The sequence below is a fragment of the Erithacus rubecula genome (genome assembly GCF_903797595.1).
Source record: "Erithacus rubecula genome assembly, chromosome: 8".
NCBI classification, from domain to species: Eukaryota; Metazoa; Chordata; class Aves; order Passeriformes; family Muscicapidae; genus Erithacus; species Erithacus rubecula.
Window position 1 is genome coordinate 7,742,288 of NC_136659.1, and position 14,480 is coordinate 7,756,767.

General features: G+C 42.7%; 1 protein-coding gene across 5 annotated transcripts in view; it reads left to right on the forward strand.

Moving 5' to 3' along the window:
- Nucleotides 1-14,480, forward strand: part of MFSD6 (major facilitator superfamily domain containing 6) — a 44,829-nt gene that overhangs the window by 12,480 nt on the left and 17,869 nt on the right. For 3 of the 5 annotated variants that reach the window (XM_079311770.1, XM_079311769.1, XM_079311768.1), the window contains 2 exons: nt 3,041-3,233; nt 12,818-14,412. In XM_079311770.1, coding sequence (XP_079167896.1) covers nt 12,869-14,412 — 1,544 coding nt within the window. In that variant the 5' untranslated portion in view covers nt 3,041-3,233; nt 12,818-12,868. Of the gene's footprint in view, nt 1-3,040; nt 3,234-4,671; nt 4,851-9,422; nt 9,517-12,817; nt 14,413-14,480 lie in introns of those variants that run through there. The other 2 variants (XM_079311767.1, XM_079311766.1) reach the window with 2 other exon arrangements.

Sequence of the window (14,480 nt, forward strand, 5' to 3'; positions counted from 1 at the left end):
ATGGCTGAGTCCTTCAATTTGTCAAAAAAGTTTATTTCACAATCACTTTTGATCAGAGATACTGCCCTAATGTAACTGAAGTCTGTGGCAATCCTCTTACTGAAACTTAAGTACTCAGGTCCTTTGTTCTTTACAGTGAGGATATAGTGTCTAGAGTTTGAGAAGGGCATCAGTAAATTGCTCATTGTTTTCACAATTTGAGGGGAGGGACCCCTTTGAAATTTACCTAGAAACTAAATTCAACTACTAATATTGCTTAGATGTTCTCCTATTAACCAAGAAATTAAGAGATCAACCCATCAGTTGTGTTGGAGGTCCTGAGAGGAAATACAGAACAAAAAACATCAGTATCCTTCCTGGGAAAAGAGGCTAGATGGCTTGGCTAACTGTGACTCTCTTCAGTAAGAAAAGTCACATTTACTGCTTTTATTTATACCAAGGCAAATTCAGCTCTAGAGAGAGTTAGATGTGAGGCCTCTGAAGTCAGCAGTTAGTCTTGGTTTGAATTCGGTGCAATGTGTTCCTCAACACAAAAGATAATTTCACTGCTTGTGCCACTTGAATTTACAGGTACTAAACAAAAATGCCTTTTTTTTTTTTGTCTTGGTTTAGATTTACAAAGCTGCATTGTAGAAGATCTTTATTTAACGAGGGAGATAAGACTACATGACTGCACTTGCATCTGATTAAAACAAAAACCTTTTTTTTTTTTTTTAAGCCATATAAATTGTGAGAGCTAGTCCTTGTATTAAAGGAGAAAAATATGTAGTGCTGTGTAAAATCAAAAGTAATTTTATTGAATTGTCTTTCCATATGTAGAACGTGGAACCTCATTATGATTTATTTTAGGGAATATTTTGCCAAGCAGATATGGTATTTCCTTTAAAAGCTATTGTCAGAAATTGAATTTTTTTAAAAACTGAGAACTCAAATTGTCATTGACTAGTAATTTAGGAAAGCAGGGATCTCTGACCCTATAAGCATTTCTTATGTGGATGTAAAGGGCAATAATAGTAAAGAGTTTCTTTCTTGAATGCTGGTATTTGCTCCCAGAGGGGATAGAAGGAAGGTGCTAGGGATAAGAGAGCAGTGGTCAGCTGTCCCTTGGTCACATACCTGTAGTCATCAAACACATGAGGCTCAGTGGGTACTTGGTATGCTCAGAACACAGCATAAAATCCATTAATTTGTTTTACTAAAGTCGTGTAGAAGTAAGGACTCATTGTGCAAGGACATAGTGGGCAGAGGAGGTAGGAGGATGTGTCATATTTTTAACTGCTTTGCCTGTCCCACTCATTTTACATTTTAATTTTAACATTTCTAGTGTTTATTTAGAGTAAGATGCACGAGCATGTGGGAGCTATCCTTTTAAATTTTAGAAGTTTGGGTTTTTTTTCCTGGGGACCCCAGAGGGTCTAAGCTCTGGCCAATTAAGTTTCCTTCCCTCTGTGAAGACAGGCCAATGCAGAATTCATTGCAGGTTCAGTGGATAAATTGCATAAATTGTCTCTAGCTCCTGCCTGCACTACAGGGTCAGCAGGGCTTTGCACACTTCCTAATTTGGAGGGTGATGACAGGATCAAGGACATCCTATTTTTGCATCTATTCAATAGTATCAATGTTGTCAGCAGCCCAACTCAAACATTTACTCTGTGGACAGCAAAATGAAGCTGTATTTCCTACAGGTTGGTGTATTTGTATTTTTACAAATGCAAATTCCTTGCACTCCCTTGTGTCACCACTTCAAATGTCTCACCTGTTTCCTCTCCTTTTTCTCCAGCTCCCTCCCCTATTCCTTCACCTGCCTCCAAGTCCTTCACTGCTGCTGAGGCACAAACAGTGATTCACTGGACAAATGGACTCTGTGGAGTTCCTGCCCTGGAATTTCCTCCCATGGAGGGCACTGTCTTGCCTTTCTTTTCTGCACTATGTTGTAAGAACTTAATATTTGTGCCTACCAAATTTAATATCTGCCAGTGGGCTCAAAGGTCTTGAGGTGAGGAAAGGTTGATTATGGTATAAGCAGACAGCATGCAATGACAAATCTGAATTCAAGGAAAACAAGAAAAAGGCCTATCCAGTAGGAAAAAGTTGGTGTATACACACACAGTAAAGACAGTAACAGTACACAGAGTTTCTGTCTTTGGTTTTGTGCATTGCTCTCCCTTTGCTAATGAATGTAATGCTTCTAAAAGTGTTAGATTAAAATTCAGAGGAAGAGAATGCCCTGCCAAACCGGACAGACCACTGCACTGGTTGTCTTGCTGGCTGTGAATATTTTGTCCTTGGTTACCATTAACATTGCTGCAGCTGTGTATCATTTGCTGATTCACTTGGTGACTGTTTATCAGTTCCTCTGTTGGGTTTTTTCTCTAACTAGTAACACAAGTGCTTTTAGTCTTTGAAGAAGTAAGGAAAAGTCACACTGTTCCTCATACTAACTTAAAGTATTCCCAGATTTACCCTGGGATATGTGCAAACTGTTGTATTATAAAGAACTTCCCCAAGAGGAAAAAATGAGTGTCATAGTTGCCTTAATGCAATGCCTCTCCTAGCAAAGGATTGACTAAAAAAGTAGTTTTCATGTTATGCAAATTATATTAAAGGTCTCATGGAAAGGAAAGCTTTTCTGTTGACTTCATTGTATTCTGGAGCAAGTCCTAGCAGCATAAATCTCACCTTCAATTTATCTTTCTAATCTGATTGATGTAAATGTTGTTTGGGGGTTTTGTTGGCTCAGAGTTAAAAGCTGCCAAAGGACAGCAGAATATTTTGTATCAACCAGAAATTCTTGATTTCAAAGAACAGTTCCAGCATATTAAAGAAACCAGTCAGTTTTTCTAAGCATGAAAATTTATGCTCCTAGAAACCATATTTGCTTTATTTCCCTTCTAACCTAAGGAATAAATCATGGAGTCAGGTGATGCCACCTTGTCCTTTTCAAGCAAAGTCTACTATGGTTAGCTGTGTGCAGTCCTAGCACATATTCCTCTATTCAAAGAGTATTTAAATAATCAATTTTTTAAAAATTTTCATTTAGGAAATGACCCTGGCACCTCTGAGACCAAGTAGAAGAAAGAGGGATGATCACAATGCAAGTACTTAAAAACACAGCTAGGAAAGGAAGAAAAGGAAAAACACAGCTCCAAGCAAGGCTGCAGAAGATGGTCACATTCCTAGTGTGATGGGCAACAGTTGCCACAGATTAGAGAAAAACTGCTTTTAAGGTTTCAGTAAGTGTAGTCTGTGACTACAAAATCTACTTTTCCTTTTTAGTTGACAAACAATGACTGCAAATTATTTGAATTACATGTTCTCCCTAAAAGCTTTTGTAGTAATTTGCCAGAATAGTCTCCATCAAGATGAAATAATTTGGTTTGGATCTGGCTTATTACAGTAACGTTTTGTAATAAAACACCCAGTACATATGCTGATAATTGTCTGTCTCTGAATTCTGCAAGATTACAGGAGGTCTGCACTCCTGGTCTCAGACGTGGTTTCTCTTTGTGGTTAATTAGCCGTGGGGGAGATTCTCAGAGATGATGAGTTCTGAAAATCCTTCCACAGACAGATGACAAACAAGCCTTCTCCTGCCCCAGGTCATCTCCCCTAGGAAATTCAGTCTTTGTCTCCTGCCTCCTCTATTGTAGGTAGACAGGATTTTAATGGGACGCCGTCCTCAAGGGCGGGTGAATCCACACACAGAGACCCTGCCCCATTGGTATGTGACTGTGGCAGGGGAACAATCTGGAGAGAGCATTGCCTTCCATGCTGGCTGGAGTCTCTTTCACTTCGGTGAGAAATTAAATGGGTCGAATGCCTGTCGTCCCTCTGTTTCTGTTTTATTGCCTCAGTCATGCAAACTTGTAGTTTCTCTCCATTTCTTCCCTTGGGCAAAATAATGCAAATTATGCTTTATTCTTTGAAAAAAGGGGGATCCTCCCTCAGTAAAGGGAGGTGCAAAGTAAGATGCGAGTAGTAATGTGTTTGTTCTGTGGTATCCCAGTTAATGATGTCTGCAGTCAGGTCACTGTCCTGGGCAGAAGCTGCCGTGCTGTGCCACTGGGAGAGATGGCCAGTGGAGCTTGCTCATTTTACCGACCTGCTTGGACTAGGGCCCAGTGTGAACTCTTGTGTAAAGAGCACCATCATTTGAGCTTAATCCTCAAACACCTTCAGGACCTCCTGTTCGGTTCACGGCTGATAAACACCCCAAATCTCAGGATGGCCTTTCACTTCGTGACTATTCCCCTTTAGTTTAACACCGCTGACCTTTTGATATTGCAGCACGACTCAGCTATTGCTCAGGAGTTGTTATCCACCCTCCCTCCCTTTTTCTGCCTCAGTAATTAGTGCGGGGGGGAAGTTTATCTTGTTGTTGTTTTAAACACTGAAGTAATTTTATTTGCGCGCAAGCCTAGAAACAGTGTTAGCGAAGAGGCGAGACCCAGTGGCTGTGGAAAGCACTACGGTAATTAATTCTTTATGCTGTAATACGGGTTTGGGACCTGAGAGGAGCAGGCAGCGCCGTGTCATCGGGCTGTTGGGGCGCAGGAACGCTGCCCGAGCGGTGTGTTTTAAGGCCGTGTCCCAGCCCAGGAGCGCGCAGCTCACCAGCGGCCCGGGCCGGGGCGCGCGGAGGCGTTGCCGGCGGGTGCGCGGCCCCCCCGCGGCGGGGCGGGGGGCGGCTCCGTCCCTCCCCGCAGCGCCCCTGCGCGGCGGCGGCGGCGGCGCGGCCCGGCCGGGGGGGCGGGAGGTGCGCGGAGCCGCCGCCCGCAGCAGCCGCGGCGGCAGCGAAGGGGCTGCGATGCGCCCGGCCGAGCGCCCCCCCGGAGCCGCCCCCGGGCGAGGTGAGTCAGCGCGGCCCCGCGGTGCGCGGGGGGCCGGGCCGGCAGCCGGGGCCGCCCGGCGGGGCTCCGCCGCCTCCGCTGCCCGCGCTCCGCGGGGACCGGCCCCGAGGGGCGGCCGGGCCGGCTGTGGCGCATGGGGCTGGGGAGGCCGTTCTCCCCCGGTGTCAGCGCCGGCTCCAGCGCCCACCCGCCGGAGCGGCCGGCCTGGTCCCCGCAGCCGCCCGGGATGCTGCCGGTGGGCCCGCGCCGCAGCTTTTCCCCGGAGGCGTTTGTGCCGCGCCGGGGCCGGTCAGCTGCGCCGCCCCGGACCGGCCGGTTGTGTCAGCGCTGACGGCCGCTGTGCTGCGTGCCGACCTCGGCGGCGTGCCGTTCCGCTTCTCCTGGAGCTCAGCATCTAGGTTGAAACGTGCTGCGGCCGAGCCATATAATGCCCCCTGCCCTCCCCGGTGACAGAGTCGTAGTCCCAGAGGTGGCCGCTGGCCGGGCCGTGTCCCGCGGGAGCTCCTGCACAGGCATCCCCGCACTTCTCCTTGCCGCCAGCATCCAGGAGTGGCGTTACGAGTGGCTGTCACACGGATCCAGAGCCCTTACATCCTTAAAATACCATGGGCTTTAGTAAGCGGGTTGTCGGTTGCTCCTCTGTTTATTGGAACAAGCGTAGGAGCAGATACTTCTTTAGGAAGTCAGTGCTGAAGGTGTCATAGCTGCTACGGATGCCTGCGATGTTCTAAGTTAGGTGGGGTTTAAAATCCGTGTCTTTTCAGCAGCTCTAAAGTTTTATCAGCAGGTTCTTTTTAAATGTTGTGTTAATGCAAAGTGCAGTGTTAAGGAGTGATAAACTTGGACTGGTAAACTATGGCAGAAGAGAACAGCTGAATAAACATAGCACTGCAGTATTTTGGTAAAAACTGCTCCAAACACAATTACTAAGATGTAATATATCTAGTTGTCTTCTAGTTAGTAAGGAAAGAGATTACAGAATGCTAGTTTTTTAGCTTGGTTATTTTTTGTGTGTGTTTTTTGTTTTGTTGGGTAGAAATAGTGGACAAAGGTGCCATGCATTTTGTTTTCTCATGTATTCTCTGAAGACTCACCAAGTAATGAGAGAAAACAATCATCCCTTTAAGGGTGGTATATGTGGTAGCAGTCATAAATCCGGTAAAAATCGTAAGAAGACTTAAAAAAACCCAAAAAACCAGGTGGAGCGAGAATTTGAGAGTAGAAGCTAAGGATATGAGGAGCTAATGGGAGGAAGCTGTGGTTTATCACTAACCGAGCTGGTACTAGGGCACAGCTTGAATGCAGCCTAAAATTCATCTTAAGCTACAGTACAATAGGCCTGAGTTTATATAGCAATGTGGGAGATTGTGAGCTGGTGGCATGATTCATCTGCAGATGTGGCAGTTGGTTCCAGAGGCTGGAATGGCCAGGATGGCCTTGCTGTCCTGCAGCAGACTGGGGCTGCTGCTGCTGCCAGGCTTGGTGGGACAGCTGGGAGCCCATGTCCCTCCCCAGCACTGGCAGCAGCGTGCTCCTGGGGTGCTCTGGGCACTTGCCTGCTTTGTAGCTGAAAGAACACTTGGAAATTACCATCATTAATCAAGTGTAGACCTTGGAGGCAGTTGATAAATGGAAAACTGGCTAAAAAAACTGGAGGCTGATACTAAAAACAAGCTCTTTAACAAATAGAGTCGACTTGGACTTATTAATGTGCAAATATTAAATGGAAAACAAGACTGAAAAGTAGGAGTCCTAAGATGTGGGTTTAATGTTTTTTCTTTAATAGATGAGGATTCATAGTGTTCTTTACTTTAATATTAATATTAGCACTATTGTAGCAATTTCAGACCTATCTTAAGTGCATTAAACCTATTATAAACCTGATCTTGACATATTTCAGACGTACGGTTATCTTCTTATCTAATTGACTAAATGTGTCAGAGTGTGGAGTTTTTATATGCATATTGGAGAAGCAGAAAAAGCTATAGCCCAACACATTAGGTAAGTACATGTCAGGAAGAAAAAAAAAGGCAATTTTAAGTATTAAGAGTACTGTAGAACAAGGTGGTTTCACTTTCATGGAAACACTAATTATATTGGTTAATGTTTCAACACTTGTGTGTTGCTTTAAAGTTGAAACCAAGTTAATTTACTCAATGTGACTTATTTCTGATTTTATAAATTCAGAGTCAGGTGTTCATGCTGGGGCCTCACAGGAGGAACTGCTTAGCTTTAGAGAGCAGAGGATGATGTGGGGCAGGTGGGTCAACCTGTGGGAGTTGTTCTGGATGGCTTGGCAGGGAACAGCCCATCCAAGGGCTCCGCCTGGAGGTTGGCTTATCTGGGAGAGGCTTGGGAACACTTGGTGAGGCAAGAGTGAATGAAGTCTCGGTACCTCTCTGTCATGACGTAAGTTGTTTGCATAATGTCCTCCTCCTTTTTGGCATTGATGCAGATGACAGCACTAAGCTGCTCCTTAGGGGTGAAACTTGCTTGAGAATGGAAAACATGGTCTATTATTTATAGCTGTTGCAGCAGTGCCTTGTAGACCTGCTGGATGTGGGGCTTGCACAAATACTGAAGGAGAAAGTCTTTGACCCAAAAGTTTTGTAGTTTGGATCTATGGGATGGGAGGGCTGAGGAGGAGGTGGTGTGCATGAGCTGTGTGATGGATGCACTCAGGGCAGTTTCACCAGCTGGGGGATAAGTGAGCTGAGCCTTCCTATAGTTTTCAAATCTCCTCCTCTAGCAGACCTGTTCTCAATCAAACAATGCATTGTGACTTAAAAGCGTTTGGAAGAAAGGTGGTTTTTATTAAGGGATTTTAAAGTGTATGAAAACTTCCTATGGACTTTAATGTATTTGCTACAAAGTGATTTTTCTAGTCAGTAAAAGGCTGGAAAGGGGTCAACTAAAATGCAATGCCGTTCTGGCTGGCTTTGATTTATCTGCACAATGCAAACAGCAAGCTGGCCTGCTCTGTTCCTACAGCTGCATGTTGAGAGATTAATTGATTATTCCTATTCTGGGTATGTTTTCTGAGACTGTATAAATATAAATCTTATACAATGAGTCATTTTGAGTATTTAATGGGTTAAGCCTCTCTTAGTCATTTGCACTGTCTTCTCATGAACTGTCACGGGGTTTTTGGTGTTTTATCCTTTAACATTCACTTACATCCAAACCTGGATTTTAAGTCTCTGCTTTGTGAGTCTTAATTATACTTTAATTCTCAAAGCCTACTGAATGGAATATTTATGCTGAATTAAACTTTATTTTAGAACAAAAGTACACTTTCAACTCAAATCTAACTTTCTGTTGGTCTGCAAATGAAGTTTCAATGCCTGGTTCTGTAAGTACCATGGCATTTTCCCTGAGAGATTTTAGGGATTTGCTACTGCAGTCTGATCTCTTGATTGACTTTTTTTTTTGTTGTTATTAATTCAAGATACAGTTTGAAGCAGAGTTTTTTTTTCTCCAAAGCTTTGGGAAGAGTGACTCCAAGGGAAGAGCTGAGTTTTTAGTATAGTGTATTACTTTTTGTTTCTTTTGTTTTCTTTGTTTTTATTCTTGTAATGTCAGGTTGTCTTGAGTGTAGATTAGCTTTTTATCCTTTCTTATCTTGAAATCCTGTTAATTATTAGAATAGACAGACTAAATGAGGATCGATTTAAGAAATGAAAGCAAGAATGCCAAGAAGATAATACTTAACTAAATGTAGAATAGCTCTTTTCCTACCTACCTGCCAAAGAGGCTCATTACAGTCGTTAAAATGGTTGCTCCACTGTCATCACTGAATTTCTTGGGATAAATGGTTTTTCCTCCATTCCCAAGATAGCTGCTCAAAGGTGCAAGTCTGTAGGGAAGTTGCTGTATCTCTTTGCAGGAGATGACTGGATAAAACACATGTTCTAGATATAAGGGCTTGAGAGTGAATTTTGACTTGCTGGAGAAATAGATATTAAAGCAGGTGGCAGAAATCTCTATCAGAAAACTCAGAAAAAATAATGACCTCTACTTACATTGGAAAAAAAAATCCTATCTGTGCAAGTCTGGAAGAGAGAGGAGCCTTGTGGTTAACAAGAACATCCTTTATATGCCAGGAGAAGCACATGCCCTTGTGCATAAAGAGTGATCTCACAGGCTGACCCCAGTGTGAGAGAGCTGGGTCGGCCGCGCTTCCCGTGCAGCTGTGAGCGAGGGATGTGCGCTCCAGCCCGGTACAGTGCGATCAGAGCCTGGGAGGGAAATGGGCACTTCAGGTCTCAGTGAGGCCCCTTCCCACTGCAGCCTTGTAGGGATGGTGGGGGAACAAGGGCTTGGTCCCCAGTTCTGAGTTCTGTTGTGGTTTGGAAATGCCAACCTCTGTCAAGATAAAAGCTCATTTGTGCTTTCTCGTGACACGCATGTGCTGCTGTGCTGTGCCTTTGCTACGCCTCTTCCTTTGCCTTTGCAGGGCTTTCTCAGGATTCTTGCAGAGGTTCTTTCTAATTTACATCTTAGTGCTTTCCTGTGTGTTTCTGAGCCCTAAGTTTGGAGGAAATAACTCCAATCCGTTACTCCTGTTCTTAGAGTGATGGTACCACTCTGCAACCTCTCTCTCATCTGTCCTGGCTGAGTTGATTACATTCAACAGGCCTCTACCAGAACATTGTGTTCTCTTCAAGTGAGTTAAAATTTATATTCACTCTGAAATCCATCTGTTAACTCTCTTAACCTTTCTTCCTTATTCCTGTTCTCCGTTGTTCATTTTAAACTTGCTAGTTGTGCTTGTCTTCTGTCCTCCTATTGTTTCTTGTGCATTAGAAATTTTTTCTTTCGAAGTAAAGATACAGTATTTGAAGGCAAAGGTTAAAAAACCAGTAGATAATTAGTCTCTTATCACTGAGAAGGATATTGGTTTTTCCATCTGTCTAGTTTGTTGCACATTCAATCCCTGACAGGCACAGGTTTTTTGTCAGTAGAAGGCAAGCCCCATAGTTTCAGGGTTTTGGTAGATTTATTTTTTCAGTAAAAGTACTGCTCTGTTCATTTTCTCATATTCAGTCATTTATTTTTAGAATTTAAAGCATTTCTTAATATGACTTTATAAACCTGACTCCTAAACAAACTAGTGATCAAAACAATAAAGAATGCCATATGGCTCCTACCACTCTTGATGCTGTTATATTTCTGAAGAGTATATTCTGTATTATTAATAACATTCAATGAAGCTCTTAGTGTGGGAAAATATTTACTGAAATTATTATGAAATGTACTTTTCATAGCATTCTAACCCAGGATGTTCTAGTCAGAACAGCAGGAGTGGATCTTTTGGATTATGCAAATACTATGTGTTAGAAGATGGATGCTGAGGCTGGTATAAATTATGGAGGAGAGAAGAATATGCAGCAACTAAAGTGTTTAAAGATTAACAGTATCATAATCTGTTATGTAGTCACTATTCATGCAATGTAAGAATTTGAAATTCCACTTCAATAGTAAAGGGAAACGAAATTTAAAAAGATTGAATACTAATTGCTCTAAAAGCCTTCAGTATAATTTATGTGAAGCCAGATGGTTCAGAGCTCATATATAGGAATAAGCTTATTTAAATCAGGGTGATTTCAAGCCATACTTAAAAAAAAAGTTGTCCTAAAATATCCACATGGTTAAAATGTGAGTTCTGTCTTGTCATGTCTGGGAAACAGGAAATCTATTCTTCAGAAGTAAATGCTGGAAAGCTCTGATGCAGCAAGCAAGTTGCTGTAAACAGATGAGCATATACTGAAAGCTCAGTTACATCTCCTTGACATAAGTGGGGCCCTACACAAGATCTGGAGGCTTTGTTGTCAAAGAAAGGCAAGGCATAAAGAAAATAAGAGCACAGATGATGACTGATCTAGTTTATCATTAGAATGGCTTGTTTTATGGATGTAGAAATGAGCAAAACCCCACAGTTCTTCCACCTGTCAGGTGGTTGTAGCTGGCTGAACCAAAAATTGCAGGAGCTCACTAGACAGCTGCTGGGTTTTGATTCATGTGGCTTTTGATGGTAACAGGTAAGAGCAAGAAAATGTGCTTTTACACTTGAGTGTTCTAACAACTTAATTAGGACTGGCTGTAATCTTTTGACAGTTTAAATACTTTCCAAAAAATTTAATTGGATTGTCTCTGAAGAAACTGGGGGAAAAAACATAAGTCTCTGTGTATGTGTTGGAGTGGTTTTCATTTACTTCTGACCTTGAATACATTTATATTTAAGGTTCCAAGATTTGTATGTGGCCTTTTCTCCCTAAGTGAAACCAGGGATCCTCATAGATAGTATCCCATAGAAATGACATTTAAAAGGGAAAAACATGCACAAACCTTATGAGCGTTTGAGACTTTAATGATGGTAGTTTTAGACATGTCTTTCACTGAACTGTGTAAGGTTTAGATTATTTTCATGTGCTGTTGTTTTTAGAAATTTCCAAGGCTTGCTGTCAGCTGTTACATATATGTTGAATCGATAGGAAACAATTAATGTACTACTGAATGTTAGTCTTTTTTCTCTTATTAGCCTTTGTTATTGTTATATAATCCATTCCAAATCCATTTTCAGTATTAAATAATGATGATTTATAATTAATTTATTTAAAGGCACTGAATGTACTGTTGCATGACTAATTTTAAGGGGATGATACTGTGCTTTCAGATAAGTAATGAAAGATTTATTTCATTGTCCTCTTCTACTTGGAATAAATTGCAGAAATATAAATTTGCAAAAAAATACTTATCATAGAATGATATAATATCCTGCTTTGGAGGGAACTCAGTAGGATTGTCCTGTCCAACTTCAAATTCCTTCAGCATGTCCAGTTCATAAATTGAGTGCTCTTTGAGAAATTTCAGCTTCTTCTGGTTCTCCTTTCAAATATTGGTCCTTGAAAAAGTTCCTCTGTGATAATAATACTAACCCAAACAGCAAAGGGATAATGAACCCAAAATATATTAAATGTTTAAACTTTCTCACAACAAATATGAGCTAATCTTACTAGGCTAAATTTAAAGGTATCAATAGAGCAAGCTTAGTTTTTTTAGTAATGATTTGGAGCTGATAGCCTGCTTACAGAGCTGGTAGTTTAAAATGGGAAAGCTGGTTGGCCACTCAAAGTCTAAGGAGTGCTTAATTTATTTTTTAGTCTTGCTTATTAGTTTTGCAGGCTTTACTCTAGAAGACAAGTGCAGGCAGCTGCAGTGCTGTTACCTCCCAGTCCACCTTTTCTCAATTTCAGAATTGGACTTGAAGATACCTTTATGGGGCCTGTCTCTGTTTCTTCACTCCCAGGTCTTTGATGTCTTTGAGATTGTTATCCTGATTTTGATCTTGAAGCCCCATCCTGATTCCTACCTCTCTTCCCATTCATCCCAGAAGCTTAAGCCTCCCATCAATTTCTGCTGTAGTTGTGGAGTGCTTAGAAAAAACGTGTTTCAAGAGGAGACTGATGAACCTTTTGAAGGCCATCATGAGGCTTTGCATAGTAATTTGTTTTGATGATCAAAATAACCAGGATATATGTGGCTGCATTGCTTAATTACAAAATCATGACTATCCTTTGGCATAGGAGGGAACATTGGAAATAAAGCAGTTAGCCTTGGGGGAGAAAAGCCAACTTGAAAGGAGAGACTTGCAAATGCTAGCACTTAATTGCCATAGTAACTCCGAATATATAAGTTATTCTCTCTCCTAAACATGAAATATGTTTTATTGCACAATATAAAAGCTGCTGTTGGGAGAACTTCACAGAATTGGTCATAAAACACATTTTTATTGATGCTACCATGTACCACTAGTCTAGACAAATGGTCTTCCCCACCCTGAATGCTGTATTTATTGCTCAGGAATGTTACTTATAAGAAAGAAGCTATCTTTGTCCTTGATGGCTGGCACTGCAGGTCTGCTCCCCTGTGGTACCTTAACCACCTTATGTTTTATTTGTTCACAGGGTAGCCCTAGTTCCTTGAGAGTCACAGATATTGGATGCTTGTGGTAAACCATGGCAGCTGATGATAAAGTGGCCATTCTAACCGATGATGAAGAAGAACAGAAGAGAAAGTATGTGCTTGCTGATCCTTTCAATGGCGCTTCCAAGGATCAAGACTTGCCACCCAATAATGAATCCCCTTCGACAGAGACAACCACTGTCCCAGATGAAGAGCTGGACTGGCTAGAAAAGCACTGTGTCAAAATAAACAACGATCTTCTGATCTCCAAGGTCTTTTATTTTTTCTTCTATTCTGCCTATGGCTCTCTGTACCCCTTGCTGCCCGTGTACTACAAGCAGCTGGGTATGACACCCAGCCAGAGTGGACTTCTGGTGGGCATCAGATACTTCATTGAGTTTTGCAGTGCTCCCTTCTGGGGAGTGGTGGCAGATCGCTTCAAGAAAGGCAAGATTGTCCTCCTGTTTTCACTTCTGTGCTGGGTTTTGTTTAACCTGGGCATTGGATTTGTGAGACCAGCCACCTTAAGATGTGTACCAAAGGGCCTTCCCCCAGCACATCCCACCAACGCAAGCAGCCTTTTAACAACGATTCCACAGAACACCTCAATGTCTTCCCCCCTAACTACAGTGAGTGCTGCATCCCCAAAAGTTCGTGGGAGGAGAGACCTGGCAACTTCCAGCCCAGTCACTTTGGAAACAACAGGGACACCTAATCCTGACATAACGTCCCTGCTACCTACACAGAGCAACGATGAGGATTTAACCTTGGAAAACAGTACCCATTTGGATTTGAAAAGCACTGCCACTAGCCCAGCCTCGCCAGGGAACACAACTCTGAGCACCACCCCAGCTTCCGTCAGCACGAAGCCAACACCTTCTGACCAAGCTGTGCTCGTTTATGATCAACAAGAAGTAGAGGCCATCTTTCTACTCATTCTGCTGGTTGTCATAATAGGAGAATTTTTCAGTGCTTCCTCTGTTACCATTGTGGACACCATAACTCTGCAGTACCTTGGCAAGCACCGGGACCGGTATGGATTGCAGCGTATGTGGGGGTCTCTGGGCTGGGGGCTGGCCATGCTCTCCGTGGGAATTGGCATTGACTACACTCACACAGAAGTTGCCATTGAGGGTCAAGGATGTAAAGCTCCAGAGTACAAGAACTACAGGATAGTTTTCATTGTTTTTGGTGTCCTCATGACAATGGCCTTAATTGTGGCCACCCAGTTTCGATTCCATTACGCGCACTTCAAGCAAGATGAAAATAAGAGAAAAGAGGTAGAGATCTCACAGGTGGACAGAAATGCCTCCAATGAATCTTCAGATAACACTCCTACCAGTGCGAGCCAGTCACAGTCTTTCAGCTTTTGGGACCTAATTAAACTGCTATGCAGTATCCAGTATGGCTCCGTGCTCTTCGTGGCCTGGTTCATGGGGTTTGGATATGGCTTTGTGTTCACCTTTCTGTACTGGCACTTGGAAGACCTGAATGGCACCACCACTCTCTTTGGAGTTTGTTCTGTGCTCAGTCATGTGTCTGAGCTGACTGCCTACTTCTTCAGCCACAAGCTCATTGAATTGGTTGGTCACATCAGGTAAGATGGCAGCAATTAAAGTGCTATACAAAAAATGGTGACTTGTGCTCAGCCCTTGTGCTATAAAG